The sequence below is a fragment of the Balaenoptera ricei genome, chromosome X (assembly GCF_028023285.1).
Source record: "Balaenoptera ricei isolate mBalRic1 chromosome X, mBalRic1.hap2, whole genome shotgun sequence".
Lineage (NCBI taxonomy): Eukaryota > Metazoa > Chordata > Mammalia > Artiodactyla > Balaenopteridae > Balaenoptera > Balaenoptera ricei.
In genome coordinates this window covers 14226189-14248318 of record NC_082660.1, presented here as the reverse complement: position 1 = coordinate 14248318, position 22130 = coordinate 14226189, and the positions used below count along the sequence as shown (strand labels likewise).

At 42.5% G+C, this 22130-nt stretch overlaps 1 protein-coding gene across 7 annotated transcripts in view; it reads right to left on the bottom strand.

Moving 5' to 3' along the window:
• Nucleotides 1–19116: 19116 nt before the first annotated feature.
• REPS2 (RALBP1 associated Eps domain containing 2) overlaps nucleotides 19117–22130 on the bottom strand; it is a 222132-nt gene continuing 219118 nt past the window's right edge. For all 7 annotated transcript variants that reach the window (XM_059910736.1, XM_059910741.1, XM_059910738.1 and 4 more), the window contains one exon: nucleotides 19117–20238. In XM_059910736.1, the coding sequence (XP_059766719.1) occupies nucleotides 20170–20238 (69 nt within the window). In that variant the 3' untranslated portion in view covers nucleotides 19117–20169. The remainder of the gene's footprint in view (nucleotides 20239–22130) is intronic.

The following is a 22130-nucleotide window of genomic DNA, read 5'->3' as shown; positions in this document are numbered from 1 at the left end:
CACGATTTCTTGTCTTCTTTTAAGCCAGCAAGAATAATTGAGTCTATATTAGAGAGCTTACCTCCATTCATTTAAACTTCTTTCACTGCTACGAATAGGATGTAAAAGCTAAAGTTAAAACCTGGGATCAGGAAAACTTGACTCTGTGTATCAGACAGGGTTCAGTCAGAGAAACAGAACCATGAGGAGTGACGCAGAGTAGGAATTTATTATAGGGATTTGACCTTGAGCAATTACGGGAAGAGGTGAAATGGTCTCGATTTGGCTGCTTCTTCTGTGTCTGGTACAGAGCCTGGGGTCAGGTAGGTATGAGGTAGGAGAGAATAGGGGCCACTGGAACTGGCAAGGAACAAACTGGAACTTGCATTGATCTCCAAGCCTCCAGCCACGCTGCTTTGGGTGACGAGCAGGAGAAGCTGGTGCTCTTGCCAGGAAGCCACACTGACATCTGACCCAGGACTTGGAGAAGCTGAGGAAAGAGATCCCGCGGTAACTGAATTGTGAGCCTGACTGCTGCTCTGGAAACAAGAGCAGGAGATCCAGGAAAATGTGCACTCACTGTTAACAGGGCCTGACCCATGCTGAGCTTCTGAAAGCGAACACGGCAACTGCTTCACTTCCCCTTTGCAAACCTCCTGCAAATGTCTCCTGTGACCAACTCTAACTAGAAACATACAAGGAAGGGAACGCTGAGAAATGTAGTACCAGCTTTTAGCCAAGTCGACACATCACAAAGCCACCACATCTTGACACTTATTTGAACAAGTGAAAACTTGGCTGGAAATCAGGAGGCCAGCTATTATATTCTAAGCTTTCAATTTCTGGATGAAAACTGGAGAGACAAGAGCCATCCAGTTCATACTGTGTGTCTCAGGAAGCTTTTGACTGCGAGTCAAACTGGCTTAAACGTAGGGAGACTTCTTGTCTCACATGAGAAGTTCAAAGGTAGCGTGGTTTCAGAGAAGGCTAATTAATGGCTCAATGATTCCATCAGCATCCTTCCCATCTTCTTGTTCACCATCCTTAGCATGTTGGGTTTGTCCTCAGGTTTGTCTCTTCATGGTCGCAAGGTGTCTGAAGCAGTTACAACCATGACATCCTCACACACTAACATTCAAAAGTGTCTGTTTTTGACTTGTGAGGAAACCTTTCCAAGAAGTCTCCCTAGCAGACCTGTCTTGACATCCCATTGGACGGACTGGCCGTATGTCCACCCTAAACCAATCATTGGCAAGGGGAATGGGATTATAAAAAGTTCGCTTCTTAGACTATGATTATCTCCATGCCACTTTTTCTCTCATTTTGGTTATCTGCTTATGATATATGCTTCAAAGTACAATTATTAGGTCAAAAGGTATGACAGTACTTTTTTATTTTAAGAATGTAAAGCTAAACCAGCCCTGTTATTGACTTCATTCTTCCTCCCTGAGTTCATCATTGGAGTGTTTATATACTGAGCCAACCAGTGTCTCAATGGTTTAGCCTCCCGTGAATCACATGGCTACCCATTACCTGAACCAAACTGGGCTTCTATCAGGAAAGAATAACAGGAGAGACGGGTGGGCAGTGGCTTTTTGTGTGTCTATCCATTCACCCGGCATTACTTTACACCTGCAACCGTGTCAGGGGCACCAGATATGAACGCTCCACAAATAACATACAGGAAAGGGAGAAGAATCTCTTCTTGGCCCAGAGAAATAAAATGTGAGCATCATGTGAGTTCTGGAGGGAAGCTTTAAAATAGGCAAATGAAATGGCCAACAAACCTCTAAAAAAGATGCTCAATATAATTAGTTATTAGGGAGATGTAAATCAAAACCACAATGAGGTACCACTTTATATGCACTAGGCTTTCCCAAAAAACAGGGTAAATAAGTGTTGGTAAGGTTGTGGAGAAACTGAAACCCTCATACACTGCCGGAGGGAATGAAAATGGTACAGTTGCTGTGGAAAACCGTTTGGCGGGCCCTCAAAAAGTGAAACAGAATTATCATGACCTAGCAACTTTACTCCTAAGCATGTACCCCCCTGCCACCAAATACAAATACTTGTCCACACAAAAACTCATTCACAAATAATTCATATCAGCAGTATTGATAATATGCAAAATATGGAAACAACCCAAATGCCCATCAATGAATGACTAGATAAACAAATTGTGGTCTACCCATACAATGGAATATTACTCAGCCATAAAAAAGAACGAAGTCCTGATACATGCTACAGTACAGATGAACCTTGAAAACATTGTGTTAAGTGAAAGAAAGGTCACATACTGTATGATTCCATCTACATGAAATGTCCAGAATAGGCAAATCCACAGAGGCAGAAAGCAGCGTAGTGGTTGCCTGGGGATGGGGGGAGGGGGAATGGGCTATGACTGCTCAATTAAACCCCATTTAAAGTATGGGGTTTCCTTTTGGGGTGACGAGAATGTTTTGTAACTAGATAAAGGTGGTGGTTGGAGAACACTGTGAATGTACTGCCACTGAATTCTTCACTTTAAAATGGTGAATTTTATGTTATGTGAACTTTATGTCAATTTTTTAAAATCTAAAAAGTAATAGACACATGAGAGAAAATAGCTTTTCCCACCTTATTGTTAAGAATAAAGTGGCTGGGACTGGTAAAGCCACCCTGTGGTCAGGAAGAGACAAGTCTGAGGAATTACAACCTTCTAAAGATGGCAGAGCAAAAAGATGGAAGGAACCTGAGTTCTGGATAGGCTGTCAAGCCATTTAATTGATCTGCCACAAAACCACTCTTGCTTAGGACTTTTTATTTTGTAAGATAATAAATTCCACTATTAAGACGTCCTAGGGATGGGATATTTGCCAAATGCTTTCATTTTTTTCTCTTTTATTTGTATTTGCTGCCTGGAAGCTGTCAGGCTTCTGGAAATTTCCCTGAATGATTCCAGATACTCCCATAATCATTTTCTGGCAACTCAGCTTTTAAAAACACTCCTTTTCTATTTACCTGCAGAAACCAGACATGTACCATTCCTGCTGTTATAAAAGTCAAGCCCTGTGAACGTAACCACTTACAAAACCTAACCATTCTAGCCCTCCCAGAAAAAGAGACCAAGGTAGGACAGAACACAGGTGCATCACGTCCAGATCATATCTGCAGTCCACAGGCACTTGAGATTCCCCAATCAGGAGGAACCTGACCTTCAACAGAATGGCTCTCTCTCTTTTTAGTCCCAGTCTCACGTCAGTTAATTTCAGTGTTTCCGTATACGCTGTGGGGGCCTCTTCCCAGTCCCACCACTATACGTGTACACGCATGCACAGGTGCAGAGCTCCTCATACCATGCTCCTGGAGAAATGGTTTTTACCTGAAAAATCACTCAGAAATCAAAATGCCACAAATCCCTCAACGTAGTACTACCTCAGCTTCCCCCAGCCCTCCCAAGAAAACCACCTTGGGTGGAAGTGGAAAAGAGGTAGGAGGCAGCTTTCCACTTCCTGCCTCTGTCCCACACTGGAGCCATGAAGAAGGTAGCGATCCTCTGGGATACTGGAGATACGGCTCTTGGGGGGGTCCCATGTCGGCAGCCACATCTGCCATCAGCAGGGGCCATGGCAGGGTCTCTTTTGTACTCTCCAAGACGTTTTGTATGAAGAACTCAACTGATGTCTGTTGACTTAAGTTTTGTGTCAGTATCACAGTTGTCACAAATCCCAACCGTGACTTATGGGATGCTGTACAGCTGACAAAATGCTTCCATGTGCATCATGTTATTTAATTGGGGCTACAGTTCCTTAAGGTGGGTCTTCTCGTCTCCACTTTATGATAGGAAGCCAAGGAGAAGTTAGGAGAAGTGAATGTCACACAGCCACAGCCCGGAAGTGATCATCGAACCTCTGGCCCAGGCCTTCTGATCCCAGATCTCTTGCTCTTTCTGTTCTGTGTTGTGGACATCTGGGGCCCAGGAGCCAGTACTTGGCCCTAGGGTCCTCCTCTGGAAGACGTGGGAGTCTCCAGGGACTCCTAACTCCCACCCCACACAGTCCAGCTATCTGATGCTCACTTTCCTAACGTCATTGTTACAGCATCTATTTATAACTGTGTTAAGAAATGCTGCTTTCGTGGCCAGGCTCATGAACTGGAGAGTAAATAATAACCCTGCAGGACTGACGTAGATAGGAACAGAATCTCCTCTAGAAACCCACTAGAAGAACCCACTGTACCTCTATGACCTTTTTTTAAACTTTTCAAGACAGTCTCATAAAAACTATGATTGCTGGGAGAGGTCAGAAAGGGCTTTTTATGTTTTGGCCTCTCCCCTATCCCTTCCTACTCCAAACCCAGGAAATTCTTGGTAGAATAAGGACTTTGTATTAGTTTCCTATCATTGCTGTAACAAATTCTGACAAATTTAGTGTTTTCAAACAACATAAATTTATTATATTACACTTCTGGAGATCAGATATCTGGGTACAGCATGGCTCAAGTGAGTCCTGCTTAGAGTTTCTCAAAAACAAAATCAAGGTGTTGGCAGGGCTGTATTCCTTTCTGGAGGCTCTGGGGACGAATCTGCTTCCATGCACATTCAAGGTGTTGGCAGAATCAGTTCCCTGTGACTACAGGGCTGAGGTCCTTGTTTCCTTGCTGGCTGTCGGCTAGAAGCCTCTCTCAATTTCTTTGGCCGCCTGCATTCCTCATCACATTGCCCCTTCCACCTGCAAGTCCTTCTCATGCTTCACATCTCTCTGTCCTCCTCTTCTGTTGCATCTCTTCTGCCTTCCTCTTCTGCATTTAAGAGCTTATGTGACCATATTGGGCCTGTTGGATAATTCCCCTACTTTAAAGTCAGCTGATTAGTTGGGGCTTCCCGGGTGGCGCAGTGGTTGAGAATCCGCCTGCCAATGCAGGGGACATGGGTTCAAGCCCTGGTCTGGGAAGATCCCACATGCCGCAGAGCAACTGGGCCCGTGAGCCACAACTACTGAGCCTGCGCGTCTGGAGCCTGTGCTCCGCAACAGGAGAGACCGCGACAGTGAGAGGCCCGCGCACCGCGATGAAGAGTGGCCCCCACTTGCTGCAACTAGAGGAAGCCCTCGCACAGAAACGAAGACCCAACACAGCCATAAATAAATAAACCCCCCCAAAAAAAAGTTTAAAAAAAAAGTCAGCGGATTAGCAACCATAATTACATCAGCAAAGTCCGCTTTACCATGTAACATAACTACAGGAGTAATACCAGAGGGCTAAGATCCTTGGGGCCAAAATTCTGCTCAGCACAATCCACCCTCTGGTGGCCCCCATGACTCCCATCCATTCCTCATGGCCTCCCAGTCCAGATTTCTACTAAGTTTCTCCATGGTATTTAGGCTTTCTCTAAGGTGATTTAGGATTTCTCTGTAATTGTCCTTAATCCTTCTGAGCCCCCACCAGCACCCTTTAATATCCGTATTTCTACTAACAGTCTGTTCAAGGAAATCTAGGCTTTTCTCTATCATGCTGCCATGTCCTAAGTAAGTTACTTCACTTCTCAGGGTTAAAAACTTCCTCATCTGCATAATAATTCTAGTTTTAAATTTTAGGAGAGAGAATACTCCACAGAATGACCTTAATCATCATCTGATTGGCGTTGGATTTCAGCCATTACCAGGCTCCACAAGAAGAATGTCATCAAATGACCCAGTGGTCACATTTTGGCCAGTTTGAAGAAGGGGGGAGCAGTTTGCCCAAGCTGTTTGCCTATCTTGAAACCAGGGCTTTGGGGCTCTGAGATGATCTCTGAGATAGGAGCTCCTGTGTCTTCTACTTCCCAACACTGGACACAATGCCAAGGCCTGACAACCACCAACTGTCAATTTTTAATTTAACAAACACATGTCTAATGCTTACTAGGCACTATTCTAAGTGCTTTATAGTCATATTAACATATAGGCACTATTATTGGTAACTTATGGATGAGGAAGTGAGGCACAGAGAAGCAAGTAACTTACTTAAGATCACACAGTTATTAAGAGACAGAGCCAGACATGAAAAGATGCTCAACACTGCTAATTATTAGAGAAATGCAAATCAAAACTACAATGAGGGCTTCCCTGGTAGCGCAGTGGTTAAGAATCCGCCTGCCAATGCAGGGGACACGGGTTCGAGCCCTGGTACAGGAAGATCCCACATGCCGCGGAGCCACTAACCGAGTGCACCAGAACTACTGAGCCCGTGCTCCAGAGCCCACGAGCCACAACTATTGAGCCCAAAGTGCTGCAACTACTGAAGTCTCGCACCTAGAGCCCAGGCTCCGCAACAACAGAAGCCACTGCAATGAGAAGCCTGAGCACCGCAATGAAGAGTAGCCCCCGCTTGCCACAACTAGAGAAAGCCCGCGCGCAGCAACGAAGACCCAGCGCAGCCAAAAATAAATAAATAAATAAATATTTTTTTAAAAAAACAAAAACCTACAATGAGGTACCACCTCACACCAGTCAGAATGGCCATCATTAAAAAGTCTACAATGGTATAGAAACTTGTATTTCTAATCTGGCAAAACTATAAATTATTGGCAGAAAGGTGGAAGTATAGGAATTTTCATGCATTGCAGGTAGGAATATAGACTGGAAATTAATTTGGTACTAATGTAGAAAATCAAGTATACATATAGCTTATGATCCAAGATTTCCACTTCTGGGTCTGTGCAACAAAGGTAGTCTCACAAGGTCCATAAGGCAATATGGACAAGGATGTGCACTGCTGGTGTTTTGCCTTGTTGGGAATTGACAGCGACCTGGGTGTCCATTACAGGGAAAGTGCATAGGTAAATTGGTAGATGCACTCAATGGAGTACTATGCAATGATCAGAAACTTGAGTTAGATGTATGTATAGCAATGTGATGAATCTTAAAAATACAAGATTAGTGAAAATAACAAAAATAATGACATACCTTTTATATAAATTGAAAATACATGACAAACACAGAATACATATTTTGTAAGAACTCTTGTAAGCCAAAAGATATTTACATAACAAGGCCAGTTCCGATGGGAGGACAGGAATGAGGATGGGATATGGGAATGAAATTTTAAAAAGAGAGGTCATGAACCTAGGAGTATACTTAACCAACCCTTGGCAGCTGAAGTTAAAAAAATTTTTTTAACTTTATCTTGGCATAGAAACTGCGTATTAATTCTATTCTTTCACTCTGCTTCTAGAAGGATTTGTTATGACTAGATTGGAGGTTCAAACAGGTACTTTAGGCAGAAACTAGAACACAATGAAAAGCTTGAGAATTCTCTCTTCAAGCTCATTAACTAATGTTTTATGTTTGATCAGTCTGGCTGAGGTCACTTTTTAATTAATGTCACAAAGAAATTTTTATGGTTTCATATTAGAAAGGATGTGCTTCTTGTTTAAAAAAAAACATGAAAAATTAAAAAGAAAAAATGTATAATCCCATAATCTTAAAATAATCTGCTAATATTTAATTTTGTTCCAGTCATATAAATACATGTAAATATTATATCTTGCTTTTTACCTCTTAGCATATAATGAAATTTATCCTTGGGTTCCAAGATACTGCTTTTGACTGTTGTTTCTCTCCATATATGTGTGATTGTGAAGAGTGATACGAAATTAGCCTGTTTTATAAAAATGTAAGAAATACTGGTAAGCTAATTAAATATTACTAAAGCTCTCAAAAAAAAGAAGTCTACAAATAACAAATGCTGGAGAGGGTGTGGAGAAAAGGGAACCCTCTTGCCCTGTTGGTGGGAACGTAAATTGGTGCAGCCACTGTGGTAAACAGTATGGAAGTTCCTCAGAAAACAAAAAATAGAACTACCATACAATCCAGCAATCCCACTCCTGGGCATATATCCAGACAAACTATAATTCAAAAAGATACATGCACCCCTATGTTCATAGCAGCACTATTCACAATAGCCAAGACATGGAAACAACCTAAATGTCCATTGACAGACGAATGGATAAAGAAGATGTGGTACGTACATACAATGGAATACTATTCAGCCATAAAAAGAATGAAATAATGCCATTTGCAGCAACATGGATGGACCTAGAGATTATCATACTAAGTGAAGTAAGTCAGAAAGAGAAAGACAAATACCATATGATATCACTTATATGCAGAATCTAAAATATGACACAAATGAACCTATCTATGAAACAGAAACAGACTCACAGACATAGAGGACAGACTTGTGATTGCCAAGGGGGAGGGGGTTGGGGTTGGAGGAGGGATGGAGTGGGAGGTTGGGGTTAGCAGATGGAAGCTTTTATATACGGAAGGGATAAACAACAAGGGCCTACCATATAGCACAGAGAACTATACTCAGTATCCTATGGTAGGGACTTCCCTGGTGGTTCAGTGGTTAAGAATCCGCCTGCCAGTGCAGGGGACGTGGGTTCAAGCCCTGGTCCGGGAAGATCCCACATGCCGCGGAGCAACTAAGCCCATGTGCCACAACTACTGAGCCCGTGCTCCAGAGCCTGCAAGCCACAACTACTAAAGCTCGCACACCACAACTACTGAAGCCCACGCGCCTAGAGCCCGTGCTCCACAACAAAAGAGAAGCCACTGCAATGAGAAGTCTGCGCACTGAAACGAAGAGTAGCCCCCGCTCACCACAACTAGAGAAAGCCCGCACGCAGCAATGAAGACCCAATGCAGCCAAAAATAAATAAAATTTTAAAATAAAAGAAAAATTTAAAGCAAATATCCTATGATAAACCATAATGGAAAAGAATATTTTTTAAAAAGAATGTAAATGAATAAATAAAAGAGATGGAGCCAGGATTTGAGTCCAGGCAAACTCCCGATCTCATGCTTTTAACCACTATGCTATGCTGCCAGAATGCCATCCTTCAGGCTACCTCTTCTTATTCATTCTAACAGTGGGATCAGAAGAGGTGACAATAAGAAATTATCCTCCCACCCGATGCCACTGCCTCCAACTGGACCATCAGAGAATTAAGGAAGAGTGGTGCTTGGGAGAAGAATAAAAAGAGGAGGCTGAAACCAGAGTTAGGGAAGGAGGTCGAAAGTAAGGAAGGTGGACATCAATGAGCTCAAAATGTTAAAAGTTTAAGCTCTATTTCTCCATGTCTTCTGCCTCACTGCAGCTTGAAGCTGACTTCCGGGGATGCTGAGAAAATTTAGAGTTAGAGAGCAGAGTGAAAAATGGATCAGCTGTGGACTTCACAGAGCCCAGCAGGCTGAACACACAGTGGGGGCCAATTAAAAATACTTGATCAAACTTACAGCTACCAAAGGGAAGGGGAAGGAGGGATAAATTAGACGTTTGAGAATAACAGATACACATTACTATATATAAAATAAACAACAAGATCCTACTGTATAGCACAGGGAACTATGTTCAATACCTCGTAATAATCTATAATGGAAAAGAATCTGAAACAGAAAAAAAAATATATATATATATATATACATATATATATCTGAATCCCTTTGCTGTACACCTGAAACTAACACAACATTGTAAGTCAACTATAATTTTTAAAAAAACTTGATCAAATCATATTTTAAATATTTTTTAAAATTATTGTGTCTATCAGAGGGAGGGAAGTGCTACTTAGAAGCTAAATTCATTATCAGCCATTCTGCCATCAAGGGAAAAATTCTTATTATTGAGAAGTAGATCTCTACATTGTTTCTTCCCCTTACAGAGGCTGGCAAGGAAAGAATGAGAAAATACGGAAATGTGAAAGCTTCTATCATTCTCCTATGCCGCTAAAGGTGAGGTTGCAAACTGGCCACGCAGGGGCCGAGCTGGCTCGCAGACATGTTTTGTTTGGCCTGCAGAATGTTAGCCTGCACAGTGGGGTTTTTTTCCCCCTCAGTGTTTTAAATTGGAAATAGTGGCCAACATATTAAAAAAAAAAATAGGCAAGAATCCTTTGACAGATGTATTGCAAATAAGTTCTACTGTTCTGCAGTGTGCCAAAACTCTCTTAGTTGTGAATTTTGATAAACAGAAGTTCCTAATTTCAATGAAATCCAATTTATCAGTCTTTTCCTTCATGGCGACTGCTTTGTATGCCCTGTTTAAAAAAAAAACTCTTTATGAAATTCATGAAGATATTATCCTATGCTTTCTTCTAGCAGCTTTATTGTTTTACCTTTCACATTTAGATCTAAGACTCATACTGAAATAATTTGGGGGCATGGTAGGGATCCAGGTTCATTTTTTGCCACGTGGATATCCAATTGCTCCAGCGCCATTTATTGAAAAGACCATTTCCCCACCACCCCCTACTGGATTATGATGGTGTCTTTATTGTAAATCAAGGGATCATATATGTGTGGATGTTTCTGGCCTCTCTATTCCGTACCATTGATCTATTTGTCTAACATGTGCAACAATGCCACATTCTCAACTACTGTGACTTTCTAGTAAGTCTTGAAATCTAGTACTGTAAGTCTTCCAATCTGTTCTTCTTCAAGATTATCTTGACTATTCATTGAGATGGACACTTAACATTGGTGCATGTATGTATGTATCAATGTTAAGCCTCAATGAAAAATAATACAAAAGGGACTTTCTGGGGGTTAAGGGAGATGAGATATTGAGCCTCTCTCAAGGAATCAGAAATCTAGCAACACAGAAGCCTGTATGGCAGTAGTCTAGAGCTGCCTTTCTAGACACGGTGTGCAAGCTCCAATCTATGGCAGGCCCCACCTACCGCTTCCCACCACTGAGGCAGATGGGCCAGTGCCATCTCTCATCTTACTCTGGACTTGCTTCACTCATTTACCTTGCTGCTTGGATCCTGGGCGTATTTGAACGAATGGACTAGTTTAGCAGAGCCTGTTGCCGTAGCTCTGGCCATGTGAAGAGGCGTTCCTGGTGATGGTGAGAAGGCTGCATAGCTCTGGATAATTGAGGGAGACGGAAGGACGGCCGAGGGGCTCCTCCAGAGCAGGTTTCTCAATATGGACACTACTGACACTGCGGGCCAGATCATTCTTGGTGGTGGGGCTGTCCTGGGCACTGAAGGATGTTCAGCAGCATCCCTGGATCCCACTAGATGCTCTCCCAAGTTGTGACAACCAAAAACGTTTCTAGACATTGCCAAACGTTCCCTGGGAGCAAAGGCAGAATCGCACTCAGTTGAGAAGTGCTGGCCTAGACCCAGAGCAGAAACAGGAAAAAGGAAGGGAGATGTGTAGGGGGTACGGGCCCTGGGTTAGGAACACAGGCAGGACCCCCGCAGTTCCCATCTACCCACCTTCCCTCAACAAGCAGAACAAGAGATCTACAAAGACGGAGAGGAAGACTGACAGAGAAAGAGTGGATGGTGCCACGGGGAGCTGTGAGTGGGGCAGCGGCTTCACAAACTCCAAGGGGCATCTTCTGTGTAAAATATAAGAACAATGTCCCCTAGAGTTGTGCAATGTGTGGCCCTAGATATAAACTATTTAAAAGCTCCCATCTCTCTAAATAGTCTATAAATTCTGCCCCTTTCCCATTCCGAGTGACTAGGACAAAAACATCAGCTCCTCCACCATTACCTCTGCCTCTCAGAATCCCCAGAAAGATAAAGATGCAGGCTCTCAGCACACGTGGGTTGAGGTTCAAGCCAATTTCATTTGCATTTCAAAGGTCCTGCATCACAATTCTCTGTATCTGTCTTTAATTTGCTTTGCTGTCCCTTTATTTCATTCCCCAGGCATTATCTTTCTTCCCCTTGGCCTTCCTTCAGCCTCATAGCTTTGATGAAGTCTAATGCAGGGGTGGCGGCCTGTACCCTGTTCCCCAGTGATGTACCAAGGATGAGAGTGGTCCACGCAGGTACAAGAATAAGGGGTACATTTTCGGTAGAAAATTTTAAAACATTAATAAATTTGACTAAAAGTCAGTCTGCTTTTATTAATCAGCGTGCACCAGCACTTCCAAAATTGTTTAGACATTTGTCAGTGATAAAACACCCCTCCCCCCACCCCCGATTCTCTTGGTCTATGTTCTAAATGATTACTGTCGTTATTCTTTTTTAATATACATATTTATATTTATATATCATAAGCATAAGCAACATCAGCAGAGAACATAAATATTTTACACACACACACACACACACACACACACACACACACACACATACAGTATTTATGTCCTCTGCTGATGTTGCTTTTGCTTACAATGCTACAGGATACTCACAGGTGAACCTTGAAAATTTTATACAGCTTCTGTGCCAATTCCTTTTTCCTGCCAAATCTGCTAAGAGGATTTCAGGGCAAATAAAGGAATGTATATCTGGGTTACAATCTTATTCTCAAAGATACTTTTTATTCAGTGTTTGAAAGAAAAATGCAGGGAGGGGAAAACCACTCCAATACCCGCAAACACTAAAGTTGGCTCTTCCAGAACACCTTATATTTACAAAACAATATGGCAGGGCTCTCTGAAGTTGCATTTTGCCATTGAGATGCTAAACTTGGAGCATTTCCCCCTCAGGCTCAGGGATTTTTCAAAATTGTTAAATAAACTCAACTCAGAATTCTTATTCAAATGGAATTGGATATTTCAGCTTCATTTTCAAACTCTTCATTTCTGTACTTTGATAAGCCTTCTTGCCAAAGAAAAGGGGCAGAGGGGGACCTTGCACCTCTCGGTCACCTCAGAGCCCCTATCTCCCCCTGCCCCCAAAGAAAGAGTTGAGGATGGATAAAGTCTCATGTCATCCAGGAGGACTCCTGCCTACCAGGGCTTAGGCCCTTGTGTTCTGGGCTTTGGCCCTTTGTCCAAACACATGCCAGAAATGTAACAAATCAAACTAGCGGGCTTGGTTCATACCAGAAACACTAGTTTACAATCTTCCAGTGAAGCATTTCAGGAGGAGGTTGGGGGAAAAAAATTGGGAGAACACAAACCACTCCTTGAATATCAGTGAAGTGACTTCATTCACTGTGCTTAAATCTGAAAGGGGGCTGCCATGGCTGGGTGCTTTATGCCTTCCTGGGACGTGCAAGGCCTTCTCTTCTGGCCTTGTGCCTGACTCTGGCCACTTCCTCCCCTCATTCCATCCAGAGGAGACTCTTTTGCAGTTCCCAGAAGGTGGCATGCTCTTTTCCAGCCTTGCCTTGGCACACACAGCTCCCTCTTCCTGGAACACCCTCTTTTTCTTGCTTAACGCTCCCTCTTTTAACACTTCCATGAAGCCTTCCTGGATCGCCACAGTCTGAATTAGATGCCCCTCCTGTGTGTTCTCAGAGCCACCTGGCTTTGTGCCTTCTGGCGGATGCTGTGTTCACCGCAACTTACTCCTCCTGAGCTCACAGCTAGACTACATGTCCCAGTCACCCTTGCAGTTAACTCTTGTCACATGACCGGGTTCCAGGAAATGAAATATGCATAGAAGTGATGTGTGAAGAGAAACTGTATCCTCTCTACAGTTCTTTCTTCCACACACTGGCTAAAAGGAGAAAACTCTCTAGCCCTAGAGGAAGATGGAAGCACACATAGAAGGGGTCTGGGTTCCTACATAACCACAAAGAAAAATGGCACAACTATGAACATCCACTCTGGACTATACATTGAGTGAGAAACTTTCATTGCGTCAAGCCACTGAACTCTCAGGGCTCTTCGTTATAGATAGCAGTTAGCTGGCACTGACTAATACATCATAGCGCCTACCCCACACTGCCTTGCAAGTCATCTGGTCTCTGTGAGTTCCTTGAGGGAAGGGATTCTGTCCTATAGGTCTCATCTCGAGCTCTTAACATAGTGTCTGATACAGAGTAGGGCCACAGTGGAAGGTCAGGAGAGGGAACAAACTTATGAATGGACACTGTAGCACAGCAGAAAGTCGGCCCTGGGAACATTTTTACCCTTTGCTCAGAATTAGCTGAGACCCTAGATGAGTCACTTTTGCCTCTCTGCACCAGTGTCCCTGACTGTAAAATGTGGTTAGCAAGATCAGGAGTTCAATTTTAGTGAGCAATCACTGTCCCCTAGAGGGCTTGTTAACAGGAAGATTGCCGGGCTCATTCCCAGGGTTCCTAATTCAGTTGGTCTGGGGTGGGTACCAAGAATTTGCATTTCGAGTAAGTTCCCTGATGATGGTCTGGGGACCAGACTTGGGAACCACTTGCCCAGATGATCTCAGATCCCTGGGAACAGTCAGGGCCTGGTGGTCTCCAGTGGCCAAGCTTATGAGCCAAATCATGGACGATTCTTCCAGAGTTAGTTTGGCATTTGGAACTACCAGATTGGAAATATCCTATGTGTGGCCAATTTGCATTCACAGTACGGAATAAAACTCCCACCTGATAGGAGACTGGTGGCTCCTAAAATTACCCAAGTTTTAAAGATAAGAAACTGCAACTGGGGTGCCAGGTTACTTGGTTGGGATTTAAAGCCAACCCTTCCTGATCCCTCCCCTTCCCTTGCATGCTAGGTAAGGACATTATGATGGAAACATTTCTGAACACAAAGAATGCCAAGAAGATGAGGCAAAAAACTTGACCCTAGATTAATCCAAGTTTTCAGTTCGGTGGATCTTTAAAATGCACTGTGAGCTGGCCATGATACCCCATGAAGGCCGACTGTCAACTGTGCACAGATATTTAAGGACCCAGCTCAGATCACTAGGAGGTGAAAATAACCAGGTCTCAGACTTTGATTTAACTGGGAAGACCTCCAACTCCTTTTCACGTCACTTGCATTAAATGCACGAGACCAAATGCGGACCACAATATACTGACTGACACCAAGACTCCACCAGAGCCACACTTCGTTATCAGACATTTATTTTTTCACATAGCACCCCAGTTTCACAGCATGTATATTTTCCAGAGTTGGAGATTCTTAACCTACTATGTTCTCCACAGACTTTCCAACAAGTGTGAAAGAGAGGCAGTAAGGTTAGCTTGAGTCGACAAGTCACAATCCAAATATAGGACACCCTGTATTTATTTATGTTTAAGATCAATATACATACAGTTCCCAATGCTTAGCACATGAATGAGACTCTGGCTGAGTAAAATACTAACACAACTTGTTAGCACATTATCATGAAAAGACAGAAGGCATCAAATACATACTTTGCTGTTCCTCATTCTACTGTTCAATGTAACTGTAGTGAAAAAATATACATTTTTACTTTCGAGGTTAAAATAGACCATCAGCTCATTATCTCTCCAGGCCCACAGCTACAAGGAGTAAAATGGCTCTTCCCACCTCTGGCTCACTTGAACATCGGATTTGTGCTGAAGACAAAAAGAATGGCTAAAGGTAAGGGTACACCCCAGCTCCCAGGGTGGCTGCAGCTGAAGCCCTCACACAAGTTACCTTAAAACAAAATAAAACCCACACAACTCAGTTGATCCAATCTCCATACAAGGGGGTCCCTGCGTCACCTGCTCCATTCCCAGGTCAGGGCTCCCTGAAGGAGCTTTAGAATCCAGTCCTGACATCCGACATAGTGCTTTATGACAGAACTGGGACCAGAAGTTTCCCTACTGCAGCCCTCAAATTCCAGTTCTGGCCTGCTTAAGTTCCAGTGTCCTCTGGTCTTCAGAATCGTAAACCACTTTCTCCAACCTCCCACAGTCATGAACTTAGCTTAGAGCAGGACAGTAGAACCCCCAAAACACAAAAACTAAACACTCCTCAAGTGCTGAGAGCAGAGCAAGACTTCTGTCACTAGAACAAATCCTGTCGATTGAACCGCTGGCTGTAATGCCTTTCGGAAAAGGTTCCTTTATCAATCACATGTAGAAAATAACGAGACAAGCCTGAACGTGACCGTGCACCTGGGATGTCTCCCCACATCCACAGACTGGCTGTTTCAGGGAACACTTAGTAAGGCAACCTCTGAAAGTCTATTTTGGGGAGAATCGGTTTGTATTGCTCTTCATGTCTGGCCCTCTTGGTCTGCTGTTCTTACAGTTGCTCTTGGGAGGGTCACATAACCAGCTACATTTCTCACTGCAAACAGCAAAGTGGGGAGGCTCCTAGAGTAAGACTCTCATAAATTGCCGTCGATGACTAATCTGTGGGCATCGGTGGGCCGCCTCCCTTAGCCTGGGCTGAAGGGGAAGCAGAATATGCCACTTCAGGACTGCAAAAGCCCACATCCCCCCACTTCTCACTAGGAATTTGAACTACACTGAGTCAAAAAACTATAACAAAGCACCCATAACTAAAGTGTAAATTCAAGTGATCCTTTGAAATCAGTTTCAAAAGAGTACACTTGAAACAGAGTAAACCAGTCGGAAAGAGAAACCAAAGTTACTAGAATGTTCTCTTTAACTAGAGGAGAAAAAGACCTCTCAACAGAGATTTCATTTTGTTCACATTCATAATGTTCAAACCACAACCTACTGAGTCCTACTTCTCAGCAATATGGGAAGATCTGGGTGCTATGATATCTGTAATTCTTTTTTTTTAATATTTTAAAAATCAAATTCCCTTAGTGATATCTTGTCAGGAGGTGTGATTCTAGCCTGTGCTGAACAAATGTTTTTAGCTCTAAGGTGTTATAATGAAACTGAAATCTTTCCAACTACTACATCTGCAAATGTCTGTCTTAATTTCAAGAAAAACATCCATTCCAGATTATTTTCTTATTGATCTTCTAAGAGCACATCTATCATTACCATGGTTGTGAGCTCATCTAAGAAATGGACAAATATCATTTAGAAACAGATTAGAATCAAGTCACATATGAAGAGAAGAATGCTTTATGATAGTTCAGACATTACTAGGAAATCAAAGAAAAATCCATGTTTTTGATTACTCACCCTAAACTGTGCTGAAACTGAACATTTGCAACCCAAGTAACCCAAGATATATTGAAGAAAACTATAACTTACTACATATTGAGTTCATTTCAATCACAGTAGTCTATTTTAAAAACAAACTCCCATAAGGAATACAGGAATGGAATCCATTCAAAGCAACAGCTGTCAAAAGTTCTGCCAAGAAACTCAGGGTAATTTACTGCATCATGAAAGACGAGGTGTTCTGAAGAACAGATACTTCAATCATATTCTTTCTCTTCAGATTTTATTTTTTGCTTCAATCCAAGAGAAGTATCTAGACCTAAAACTCACTAAGACATGTTTTCATATTTTAAGACTGATTAATTAAGTAAATAAGATTCAACATGGTACATAGAAAAAACCCTTCTAATCTATTTTTCGTAATGTTAGTGGCGAGAGGACTCAACTGAGAATCCATAAAATCCCAACTCTGCCACCAGCTCCCTCCTTCTATGGATTCTTGGACTAGGAACTGTGGTTTCTTAGGGCCTTGGTCTCCCCACAAGCAAATGCAGGATATGGGAAGGGGTCCTCTCATCTCTGACATCCTACTGTTCAATGAGAAGAAAATGGGCACAGCTCCCAGCTAAGCTGCCTCCTTCTCCCAACCAGACCCAAAGCACTCCTTTAATATTTATAAAGCAGTCAGATCCCTCCAACTAAGGCAAATGTCTGCCTTGATTCCAACACACTCCTGCGTTCCAGAAATCTACCTTTTGGGTTTGCTTCATGGCTGCTGGATAGGGAGGTGGCCAAAGCAATAAGCCACATACCAGAGACACTGAGGTACCCAATAAGCTGGTGATCTACTCCCACTGTGTTTTCACCCTTGGGACTATGGGACTCCCATGGAGGAAGACCACTTAACAATAAGGTTACTAAACCCCCGGGGATGGGGGCAACATCAACATTCTGCCCAGAGACTTCTGCCCAACAAGGTCTTATGCTTGAGTAGTTTTATAGAAGAGGTATAATGGTGATATCAATAACCCAGCCTCCCTATAAATCATATTAAAGGCTCACAGAAACATTATCAGGAGTTATAATCCTAAATTAAATAAAAGTATACATCCTACGAAAACAGAGAAACAGAGGATGAGCATTAGTTAGGTAATATCACGTTCTGTGTGTGTGTGGGGGGGGTGTAATTGTTTTTTTAAAAATCCACTTCTAGGCAACTAAGAAACTGTGGTCACTCTTAAGTCCAGTCAAGAAGGTGGGGTGGAGATATTATTGGTGTGGGCTTTAATGATGCCTATGTTAAATTACTGGTTAGACTGTGCAACGCATGAGGCTTTGATTGTCCAATGCAAGTATTTTCCTTCAATGAAAACCAAGCTAACTAAACAAAACCCCAACCTCCTAATTTGGCTCACTCTGGCCTTGGCTTGATGGGAGAAAAACATGTCAATATTTTAAAAATGCATAACATAGACTAACATTCTTTAGTTTATTTGTCTTTTTAATGGATATGAAGTGCTATCTGGAGTGTGTGCATATGTCCTGGAAGATTATGAGATAAAGTGCATATGCTAGTCTTTCCTGGATTGAATGGAACAAAAGGCAAACATGATATGAAACGTCTGTGACAAGGACACTGTTGATAAAATGTGTTGCAGCCCCCAGATCTCAGAACAAGTGAAAAAAGGTTACCTAAAAAATGTGCACTCACCCATTCATAATCTTAGGAAGGGTTTAAACTGACTCTGAACCCCTCCCACGGGGACAAAAAAGGCAGCCAAAAGGGAAGGAAAGGGGGACTAGAGAAATAGTTCAAGTCCTGTGATTTTCAAAATCCAAGCGATTCAGAATCCTTTAATATGCGCAGAACAGAATCAACAATTTGGGTTTTTTTGGAAAAACATCATCTGTTTGAGCGTTTCTCTTCTGCCATTAAGCTATTGATACAGCTTAATGGAGTAAGAAAGCATTAAAAATAAAAGCCTACTTCTTCTAAAAGCAGTCAACTCTATTGAAATCAAAGGCTTAGTCCCGCGTACCGCAAACCTATCCTAAACCACTTCAGAAAGAACCCTAGCACACCCCACCCCGCTATCCTAAGAATCAGTAAATTAGCAAAATGCACAAGAGACCGCATGTCTTGCCATCCGTCTCCTGAAGTGATGTTAAAGCTGGCGAGGCCGGATACCTGGGAGGGTCGATCAATTCCCACTTTCAACTTGAGCTTACAGGAGAAGCAGAGGCTATGTAAATTTCTATAGAGTACTGGCTTCTGCAATTTGAGCTTACTGTTTTACATCACTTACACTGGAGTCGGTTGGGCGCCTCTGAACTGCACATAAACCAATCCCTTCCCAAGGGTACACTTCACAGAGAACAAAATAGTCATATATCCAGTGTGAGGATCGGCTTTCTTTCATTATTTCTTCATACCCAATACACTCACGATCCGGGTTAAAATAACAAAGACAAAAATAACTACCAGAGATTGCTGGATTACTGGTAACAACCATTGCCCCTTCTTCCCTAGTTTGAATACCTGCGTTCAAACAACAAATACTTATCAGTCCAAACAGTCTCGTCAGCCGTTCACATTTGATGGGTGGTTTCCAAATTCATGCATTTACAGATATGTTAACCCATGCAGGATAAAAGTAGAGATCTGGCAACTATTTATTTAATTTGATCGGACAAGGCAGTTCAGGCAGATTGCTCTTGCCCAAAAATCTACATGAAAGGGCTGAGTTGTCTGGGTTGACGGCTTAGCTGGGCCAAGTTAAATAGATCATGGACAAAACTACTACTTTACAGAGGTGTAAAGACTAAATAAGTCTTTGCCATTCAATAGAAAACAATAGTCATGTATTATTTATAGCTAGATATAATATCAAGATGGCACTAGAGAAGCAATTTTTGGCATATAGTGGTGGAGGGCACAGCGCCAGTCTAAAGCTAATGCTTTTGTTTTCTTCTACTTTTTGTTTTTATTATCATCATGCCAAAGACTATCCAGTTGGAATCATAATTATTCAGGAAACCAATCTACTGTATGTGATATACATACGAAAATAAAACCTGAAGGTACTGGATTACAAGGTTTTGTACAAGTCATAAATTCTTTAAATAAGTAATGCTCTAAATTGTTTTTATTTGCTAGAAGATTGGTTTTGGGTAAGGAGCAACATCTAACACCTTGAGGAAGTACTTAAGAATGGGAGGTAAATTCCACTGATAGTTACAATTTCAAGTGTGATAATCAGTTGTATTTTTTCCACCACAGTAAAACGTACACGTGAAGCACAAGAGAAAAGGTGATATGGATTATATTCCGCCGCTAAGAGCTTTTGACACAGTCTCAGACATCTATGACAAGTAGTTGTGTTGAAACATTCAAAGGAAAGATCTTGGCAGGAAAGGTCACCCACTGTTACTTGAATCTTGGGGGTCACAACACAGTGACTGGACGAAGTTGTTCCAGTTGGTTTTCCAATGCAATCCGTTCTTGATGAACCTCCTGAGTTGTACAAAACAAAGAGAAGAGAGGGGTCATTTCCTGGGTTCATCCCTACTTCATCAGATACTGAAAAGAAACTTATGACTGGACCCACAAGCATTTAGGTGCCATATGACTCAAGGACAAGTGGACTGGGAGGCGTCACATTTAAAGCTGGTGACCGGACACAGGAGGCTTCACAATTTGCAGTCTCTCGACTCCTTTCTTAAGATGATGAAATGAAACTGATTGACCAACCCTCCCCACCCCCCACGCCTAAATCTCACCCTCAGTTTTAACAGTGGCTGGCACAGAATGATGTTAAAAATAAAAAAACGGATTGGAAGGGAGCAGAAAAGCAAAAGCAGACTCCTAATACTGAGAGGCGAGCCATCAGGACTACATCTCTAGTTGCAATCTCTTCTTTCCACTCCAGCGCCATACTGGATCAGGACTGAGGGATGAGAAAGGGCACTGGTCGTCCTTCCACCAAAGTGTCATCCAGGCTCCTGCACAAAATATGGCTGAAGGTGTGACTTCTCGGCTAAAGGTAGAAAACAGGATCTACAATCTGCTATTTGGGAATTCAAACTTTGAGCCCTAAAACAGACCTACTGGCAGGGAGAGATGGGGATACGTAAAGGCATTCTGAAGTTGAATCAGTCAAGGTGGGAAAGAATTCTGTATAAAGGCTCAATTCTGAGACATCCCAGAAGAAACAACATGCTAATAGTAGCGTGGAACTCAACCAACGTTTATTCACCCACCCTCCTACCTACCATACAACAGTCTTTGAGTATCTATCTACTATGGGCCCAGTTCTGCTCTGGGTGTGATGATACCACCAAGGAACAAGACAGATCAAACCAATGCCCTCACAGGGCTCATACTCAAATGGCTAGAGAAAGACAGGAAAGTCAGAAGAAAAAAAAAAAAACAACCAAGATACTTTCAGAAGGAAATAAATAAGATGATGTAATAGAGAGTAATGGGGGATCTGGGAGAAAGGTGGAGAGGGTGGCCCGGGAAGGCTTCTCAAAGCAGACGCTACTGAGCAGAGACTTGAATGAAGTGAGAGGTGAGCCACATGAAAATACAGGCGAAGGATATTCAGGGAGATAAAACGGCAACCGCTAAGGCCCCAAAGGAGGGAACAAGCTTGGTGTGTTTGATGAACCAAAAGGCCTGTGTGACCAGAGCAGAGGGGACAATGAAGACCTTGGCAGGAGCTAAAGTCAAAGAGTTAGGCAGGCACCTTGTGGACAGAATAAGGAGTGTGGATGCCATTCAAAGTGTACGGCAACGAGGACTTTGAATCAGGAAAGGCATTTGGCCTAACTTAGAATTCAGAATTTTCACTCTGGCTACTGCGTAGACAATGGATTGTAGCAGGACAAGAGTGGAAGCAGGGAGCAGTTGGGAGGTTACTGCATGGAACCAGGTGAGAAATGAAAATGGCTTAGATGAGGTAGCAGCCATAAAGATAGAGAGAAGGAGATGGATTCTGGACATAATTTAAATCTAGAACTAATAGGAGATGTTGATGAAGGTGATATAGGAAAGAAGGAAAGGGATTTGGGATTGAGCAAGTGGGCGGCTGGTAGTGTGGTATTAATTGAGAACAAGAAGATTGGATGAGAAATGGGCATTTCAAGGAGAGGGTTGGGAATGAAGCATCTGAGATGTGTATCAGATATATTAGGAGAAAAGTTGAATAAGCAGTTGTAAATACATGTGTAGAGCTTAGAAGAAAGAGAAGTAGGGCTTGAGGCATAAATTTATGAGATTGGATGGCCTTCAAAGCCATAAGATTATGTAACATCACCCAGCAAAATAATATATTGGGTTGGCCAAAAAGTTCGTTCTATTTTTCCATAGCATCTTTCAGAAAAACCCGAACTTTTTGGCCAACC